This window comes from Cygnus olor, chromosome 25 (genome assembly GCF_009769625.2).
Source record: "Cygnus olor isolate bCygOlo1 chromosome 25, bCygOlo1.pri.v2, whole genome shotgun sequence".
Classification (NCBI taxonomy): domain Eukaryota; kingdom Metazoa; phylum Chordata; class Aves; order Anseriformes; family Anatidae; genus Cygnus; species Cygnus olor.
The window spans coordinates 1,814,379-1,822,561 of NC_049193.1; the positions used below are offsets into that span (position 1 = coordinate 1,814,379).

The 8,183-nt window shown below is 43.0% G+C and overlaps 1 protein-coding gene across 1 annotated transcript; it reads right to left on the reverse strand.

Moving 5' to 3' along the window:
- Positions 1 to 509: 509 nt before the first annotated feature.
- On the reverse strand, positions 510 to 6,499 carry LOC121059656 (keratin, type I cytoskeletal 13-like). The gene is made up of 8 exons (XM_040536726.1): positions 5,676 to 6,499; positions 4,804 to 4,886; positions 4,198 to 4,354; positions 3,400 to 3,561; positions 2,928 to 3,053; positions 2,475 to 2,701; positions 1,323 to 1,705; positions 510 to 866 (listed from the first exon to the last, which is right to left on the reverse strand). Exons 1-8 carry the CDS (start codon positions 6,435 to 6,437, stop codon positions 841 to 843), a joined length of 1,926 nt encoding a protein of 641 aa, XP_040392660.1. The 5' UTR covers positions 6,438 to 6,499; the 3' UTR covers positions 510 to 840.
- Between the last annotated feature and the right edge of the window lie 1,684 nt (positions 6,500 to 8,183).

Below are 8,183 nucleotides of genomic sequence, written 5' to 3' on the forward strand. Positions count from 1 at the left end.
TCCAGTTACTTTCATGCCTACTTCATTTGACGCAGGTAGGACCCAAATGTTGTGGTTAATATATAGCCTTTTATGGAGTGGAACTTGGTAAAGATCCTTTAAATTATGTTCCCCTTCTTCCTCTTTTTCCCATCTGTTCAAAAACAGATCACTAGTTTGTGCATTTCTAGTTTAAACTGATGAGTGTCAGATAAGTTTTTGTGAACTACAAATTGAAATATTGCTTTCATTCCACAGTTAACAGTTCTGTGATCGTTCATGTCTCTTTGTGTTTCAGCTCCACAGGAGTATCAGGCACATTATTAAAAAACAAAGGTGTAGCAGGATGATGTAGAAGATTATGATCTGCCCTAAGTGCTCAGAAATTGAGCTTTAACTCTAAATTTCATTATCAGCTGTTGTAATGTATCATCAGACTTCCTGCCTGGAGGCAATTGTTGGCTTGGCTTTGTACTTTCTTTTTAAGTGTTTATACTTGCAGAATGGGAAAAAAAATCGTAGACACAAGATTCTGGTTGCATCAGACAGAAATGAAATTTTATTAGCAACATTTTCCTGATACAGAACAACGCAAGTAACAAACTGGTTGAATCTGTAAAGCAAGAAGTTCAAGTGCAAATGATTGAACCCACAAAGCATTCTAGGTAGAAGAAGCACATAGTATGCGTGGCAGGTGGTCCATCTGAGTAGTTCAGACGGGTCTTTTTGGATAGATGGCATCAGCAGCACTGAGGAACCATGAGGAGCATCTCTCTTTCCTCAGGAGCGCGGGGAACGCAGAGGATTTGGGCCAATTTCTGTTTGAAACGTCTTGTGCTGTAGGATCCTCAGGGTGTGTCCTTAGTCAAAAGATTTTCTTGCATAACCTGTGTAGAGATAAAGAAAGCATTAATTTCTTCAGTACTGGCACCCAATCTCTGAGGCACCAATATGTACCAGGCAGAAAAGAAGCTTGATTATGTGATAGATGACCATGAGCTGTTCCAGAAGCATAAAGGGGAACTTTGCCACAGTATGAAAGCAACATTTTTAGGAGCTTCTGTAATGAATTAGAGAGATGAGGAAAACCAGCTGGAGTTTTAACTACGTGCTATGGTGATACCATCCATGAGATTGAATAGAAATCGAATGTGTGTATCTTAAGTAGGGTTGGTCCTTCACATACAAATATAAAAGAATTTTTGATAAAAGTAAAACCAGCACTTTCCAGAAGTGCTTGTTTATCCTCAGCACTGTTTGCCCTCAGGAGAAGATGCTGATATGGTGTATAAATTGGTAAGGATGGGACTGCGAGAGTACCACGTCCGTGTAACAGTTCTCACCTTGGCTTTCACCACTGCCCCTGCAGGCCTGAGACTGGGAAGATGAAGAGTAGGAGTGGGAGCTGCTGACACCGCCTGAGATCCTTCCTCCTCCGCTTCCTCCTCCAATAACACCGCCGCAGCTTCCTCCGCTTCCTCCTCCTATTCCTCCACTGATTCCTCCACTTCCCATTCCTCCGCTTCCTATTCCTCCTCCTATTCCTCCTCCCATTCCGCTGCTACAAGAAGAGCTAACACCTCCATAGCCACCGCTTATGCTACCACTTCCTCCTCTTCCTCCTCCAGAATAGCTACCACCTCCTATTCTGCCACCTCCCATTCCTCCTCCCATTCCTCCTCCCATTCCTCCTCCCATTCCTCCTCCCATTCCTCCTGCTGGGACTCTGTGAAGAGAGAGAAAGAAAAAAAAGTTAATCAACTGCATTTTTGATCTCAGAAGGAAACCTACCTACAGGCACTGCACCCAGGCCTGTCTGTACTTTGCCTTTTTGGAACCTCACACAGATCAGAAAGACAACTGATGCAGTGCCAAAAATCAACCTCCCTTTCAATTTCAGCTTGAACACACAAGTTTCGGCTTTTTCCACATACTACTCATAAACTTCTTGCAAGATTTAGCGCTGCTGCTTTATCAGTTGCACTAGCGCATGGATCACTGTCCTCCAAACTGGAAAGACAGCACATGAAGCTTCAGCTGTTCTTTCAGGCACCATGTTTGAACAGAAGCGAGCTCACTGTGTAAGGGAAACCAGAGGAGCCTGAGCTTCCATGGAATCACACCATGAGACTTTTATGGAAAAAAATTCCAAAAAATTTTTTCAAAGTGACTTCCCTTTGTTGAATTCCTGGCTTTTTCTGGAATCGGTAAAAGTAAGGCCATGTGCATGGGTTTCCTTTTCCTTATCCAGCCCAAAATTGGTAGTTCAGAATTTCTGCACTGATATTTCATCACATAATTTCAATTCTGAATAGACTTGCCAAGAAATTTATAATACCTCAAACCTGGGAGGTGATTGGTCAAGATAGCTGAATTAGCCCCATTTCAGTACAAAACCTGCTTTGCAAGTCTAAACTGTTCATTTACTGTCTTTGTGACTAATTAGGCAGCCCTCGGTTTCACATAAGGCTGTGTTCTTTTGTCAGTGTACATACACAAGGTCTTGCTGTCCTTCCTCGAGCAGTGCGCGGTACTGAGCGATCTCCTGTTCCAGGCGGGTCTTGATGCCCAGCAGCATCTTGTACTCTTCGTTCTGGCTCTCCATCTCGCAGCGGATGCTGGCCAGCTCCTCCTCCAAGGGGCCGATCATGCTCTGGATCTGCTGCAGCTGCATGTTGTAGCGACGTTCCGTGTCTTCCAGGTTGGATTGCAAAGAGTCTATCTGCAAACGGAAGAAAAAATGCAGTGGTTACAAGAATGTGGCAAGTCTAACTTGTTTTGGTGGAAAAATAGAAGATCTACACAAAACAGAGAAAAGCATGTCTTTGATGATGAAGTAATCCAGCAGCCCATTCTCTACAGATGGAGTAAATTCTAGGCATAACCAATCTCTGTTTATTCTGGTGGCACATACAGCCTGTGTCACGGAAGCAAACACCTTTACTTACCATGCTGATTTGCGACTGCAGCTCGATTTCCAGGCTCTGATATTCACGTCTAAGCTCAGAGATCTGTTGGTTGCTCGATTGTATCTCCTGGCCGCTTGAGTGAACTTGTTGGTTAACTTCTTCCATCTAAAAAATACACATATAAAATTGAGGTATTTCTAATTATAAGAAAACATTGTGGGGGTATCATAACAGCATTTAGAAAGCAATGAATATGTGTAAAAGAAGATGTAAGGTAAACTGTCTGTGTATATTTCCCACGTGCCAGTCCACTAACCCACACCAACCCTCTGTGTAATTCACCTTGCTGCCAGAACACACACATTTTCACATGTAATACTCCAGAACTGACTTGTTACAGTAATTTGCTTAAAATCATTTAAAATGAATGTCCCTTAGTTAATGCATGAGGACATCCAGTCCTTCTAACTCTGTGTGAAAGATGTAGTAACTAAAAAACCTCGTACTTTACCTTGGTTTCATACCAGCTTTCCACCTCTTTCCGGTTGTTCTCAATAAGCCGTTCATATTCACAACGCATTTCATTCAATTTTTCCATCAGATTAATACCAGGAGTGGCATTGACCTCCACGTTGACATCACCACCAGATTGTGTTTGCAGTCCTTTCATTTCCTGAAAAACACAAAAAAGCCCCACTGGATTAAAAAAAAAAAAAAAAAAAGTTGAAAGAAAGGAGAAATGTTATAGTTTCAAATAAAGAAAGGGACACAAGTCCTCACAGATCCATATCACTCCTTCATCTGCCCTTGTTGTGAAAGAAAGCAGTTTTGCCATTCCCAAGCTAAACTTCACAATGAGCAGTAGCCAGGCACCACATACTCCTTGATCCTGAATTTTTCTCTTCAGGATGATAAGGAATTCTGTGCAACATGCTCTTTGTGAAAATCCTGCTGTGTATTGTTCTTCTCAATGGGAAATAGCATTGCAGACAATATGAATATTTCCTTTGACTCCTCCATATATCCTATCCAATTATCCTTCCATGATTTCAGCAAGAAAATTGTGCCTGGTACTGAAAGCCATTCATTTTCCCGACCCCATTTTGCCACACGTTGACCTAGGTGTCTGCTTACATCAGTTTCAGGCAGCTGTGGCTGCTGCATACCCCTGCAAATCAAAGCCAGATTGGGTCAAGTTGGATGATCAAAGCCAGCTGGATCTGGTTACTGCTAGCAGAAGAAATACACAGGAAATCCTCTGAGGGTTGGGTTTTCATTAGTTATTAATTTAAAGCGCAGAGAAATTTACCTCTTCGTGGTTCTTCTTCAGATAGATCAGTTCTTCTTTAAGGGATTCAAACTGTGTCTCCAAGTCAGACCTGGCTAGAGTCAGTTGATCCAGAAGTGGACGTAATCCATTAATGTCACTTGCCACACTCTGGTGGAGAGTGTATTCAGTTTCATACCTAAACCACAGACAAGAAAGATTGTAAAGCTGCTGCCAGAGCTCTCTGTTGTCTTGCTTATGAACAGTTCCCACCAGTACATCTTTGGTTGCTAGTCCCATCGTTTAGTTCTTAAAGGACCTAATTCTCTTTCCATCTACAATAGGTTTGTTTGATTTCAGTAGAATTACTCTGTGGGATTTATGTGATTAGGATTATGCTTATAAATCTACAAGCAAAGGTGGAGAAACACAGAATGTAGTCCTTTAAACAGCACTCCTCAACAACTTCTCTAAAGCAAAATAGCAATGAAAAGCCCTTAAAGTCATTCTCACAATGCTCTTCCCAACAATTATCTATCCTGTTGTTGGAGCCAAGACATTGTAGTATCTACAACAGGAGAGTGACAACGCAAATTCATGGTGGTAAAGGCAGGGAAGATGGCATGAGACAGGAAGAGAAAGACTCACTTCAGTCTGAAGTCATCCACAGTCATCCTGGTGTTGTCAATGTCAAGAAGGATCTTGTTGAGGTCCACATTTGCACCAACAATCTGGAAGGGAGAGGGCAGATGTTAATCAGGCAGCCGTCTTTGCAGTCTGACACACAGATAGGAAAAAAATACCTGTGCTTTAACACATTTCAGAATATCTTTGTAACCCTGACTAGTGCTGCAGGTGCTATACAGAGAAGGTTATTGTCCCCAACCAAGAGAGAGTGCCTTTATATAACATCAGCACTGGTTGGTGCCTCTGCTGTCAATTTTAGTTTACAAATATCCATCAAAAGTGCAATACCTTGCTGGAAAGAATAATAAAATAAGCTCACCGTACTCCCAAAACAGTGGGAAAACATTACGCTTGCATCTGGCAGCAACAATATTCATGTAGGAGAGTAAAAAATGGCTGAGAGCTAGGGCTAGACTAAATGCAGTGGCCCACGTTAGCTCATCCTGTATATTCACAAGAAGATTCAGTTTATCTGGCCACCGGTAACACAACGTAAGCAAGCACTGATTCTATCTCCCATTTGAGAGAGTGAAGAGCAAATGAACAAGGGCACTGCATTGAAGGAAGGGGACAGGCCCCCTAATGGGAGCACTAATAATGGCCTCCTGTTGCACCAAAGGATGCTACATGTGCCGAATAAAAGTGTGCCAGAGCACCCGTATCAACCAGAGCAAAGCAAAACTGGTAATCAGGCTTGGTCATCACACCAGGATGCTCCTGGTTAAAGCAAACCAAGGAATACATTGCCCCAAATAGGAAAATGGTGCCGTAGCAGGTGAGTGCCAGACCTTTCTAATGAGAAGCTGCCCAAAGTTAGTCAAATTGCATCATACCTGGTTTTGCAGTTCTTCAATTGTTCTGTAATATTGGCTGTAGTCCCTGGTACCAGTGGGACCTTGCTTTTGATACCACTCCCTGATCAGACGTTCAAGGTGAGCATTTTCTTCCTCCAAGCCTCGGACTTTATCCATGTAAGAAGCCAGGCGGTCATTAAGGTTCTGCATGGTCAGCTTCTCGTTCGTGGAGAGCAGCCCGGAATCTTCACCGAAGCCCATTCCACCGAAACTACCTCCACCATAGCTGCCACCACCAAAGCTGCCACCACCAAAGCCACCGCTGCCACCACCAAAGCCACCACTGCCCCCGAAGCCACTAAATCCACCTCCACTATATCCACAACCACCGAAACTGCCTCCGCTCATGCTACCTCCATAACCACCTCCCATTCCCCCAAAACCACCTCCACATGATCCAAATCCTCCTCCCATACTTCCACCCATTCCTCCTCCGTAGCTGCCGCTGCTCATTCTCCCACCATAGCTACTGCGGCCAATCCTTCCGCAACTGCCGCTGCTAAATCCCCCTCCATAGCTGCTCCTGGAGCCTCCTCCACCAAAGCTTCTCCCAGAAAAGCCTCCGCTTCCTCCAGAAGAGGTGTATCTTCTAGTGGAGACTGAGGAGTATCCACCAGACTTGCGTATCCCGCAGCTGCTGCCCCCTCCACCACCTCCGCTGCTGCATCCTCCACCACCACCACCACCACCACCACCACTAATCTTAATGATGCTAGATGAAGATTTAGTGCCACAGCTCATCGTGACAGCAGGTAGGAGGTAAGCCACAAGCCCAAATCTAGGTGCACAGCCTGATAAGATTCAGGACTGTAGATTTTCATCCCCAGCTCTCTCTATTTATACTTTTGACAGTGGGTGTCACCATCAGGGTGTTTCCTTCTCCCAGGGCATTTACCAGCCTTGTTGTTTGTGCCAAGAATAATTTGCTGAACAATATTTTTGTGCTCATATCTCAGGCAATCTGGCCTATTGCTGGGTTTATGGTATTTATTTAAGACCAAACATTTCACTTTCTTTGGGTGGCATTCTTTTCCTGTAGCTTTTCTGGAACAGGTAGCCTGATGCAACCTGGATCTGCTTTTCAATGCAAAAATCACCTTACCCGGGTCCTGCTGAAGCTAATGTTGGAACTGATGGTGCTACACAAAGAGAATTGTTCTCGGTTCTTCCCTAAGAGAAAGAAGATGAAACCCAAATCTCTCATGTTAAGACTGTGCATTTATTTATTTCCTTATTCATCTGCATTCCTTGCTCAGATCTGTGTAGCTGCTGTTGTCAAAGACTTCTGCTCTTTCATAGTCTATGCATTTAAGATCTTTTATGCTGCTTATATTCTTTTTTTTCCCCTCTATACGTGATAATGCAAGAGTTTTATTAACAGGACTGTGTGACTTGTCTATTTAGATTGTCCAACTGGTGTATCCCTGCCCTCACTGTGAGAGCATATTTAGTGATGAGAAATCTCTTTCAAGCAGTGCATTGGCATTCGTATTGAAAAATCAAAATTCTTCCTTTGTGAAGAAGGCGACAGGCCAGTGCACAAGATAGCTAAGTCCTCAAATTCAAAGAAAAAAAATTATTTTTTTTGCCCACCAAAAAGCTGTTGATCTAAAATAATAGGAAGATTAAGGATACTTTAATTATGCTATAAAGGCAATTGTAGCACAATTAGAAGCTTTATTAAGCCAGGCAATGACCTATAAACCACTGTGTGGAAAGACCTGTAAGGTTTAATATAAACAGCTCATTCTCCCTATTGTTTCTGTGTCATATATTGCAGAGCATAGAGTAATCGTGCGTGCTGCTTATGGCACGGAGATCCTCGAGGCTCTAAAATAGTACTGAGGGAAAAGTCAAAAGGTTTTTTATACAAATCAGTTGAAATCATGCTGTTGAGACCACAAAAGAAATGAAACCATTCTTTAGTCATGCACTGATCCCCAGAAGTTTACCCAAGATGGACCTCTAAGAGGTCCTCTAAGAGGTTTTCATCCTCAGCTGTTAGATTTGGTGCCAAAGCAGAGTATCTGAAGACAAAATTGCACGTTTCTGAAAAAGCTGTAAGAAGATCCTGAGTTTTGGCAAGTAGTGCTTGGTTCCAGATGTCTGTCACCACCTCCAAAACTACATTTGCATTGTAACGTTTCATCTTTGTCCAGGGTGAAAGCTAAATAAGTTGGTTCGAACACAAATCTCTTTTCCTCAGCATCCGCTTTGCTCTATTCTTACAATGCTTCCTCTGGGAGAAATTTACACCCTACTTTATAATAGAGCAGAGATTTCATTCGTGCAAACAGCCAGACCTTACTGCGACTGTACACAACAGCAAAGCCAGCAGTACCTTGGTCTTGTTGGAGATGGACCCCAAACGTTTGCACACAAAATGGGTAAATTTTTGCACTTTGGCTGGAAGAATGTGTACATTTTTCCAGCGACTGTTTTGCCGGATGTTACTGAAACTTCTTTATTGCCCTTCTTCCTCTCTGG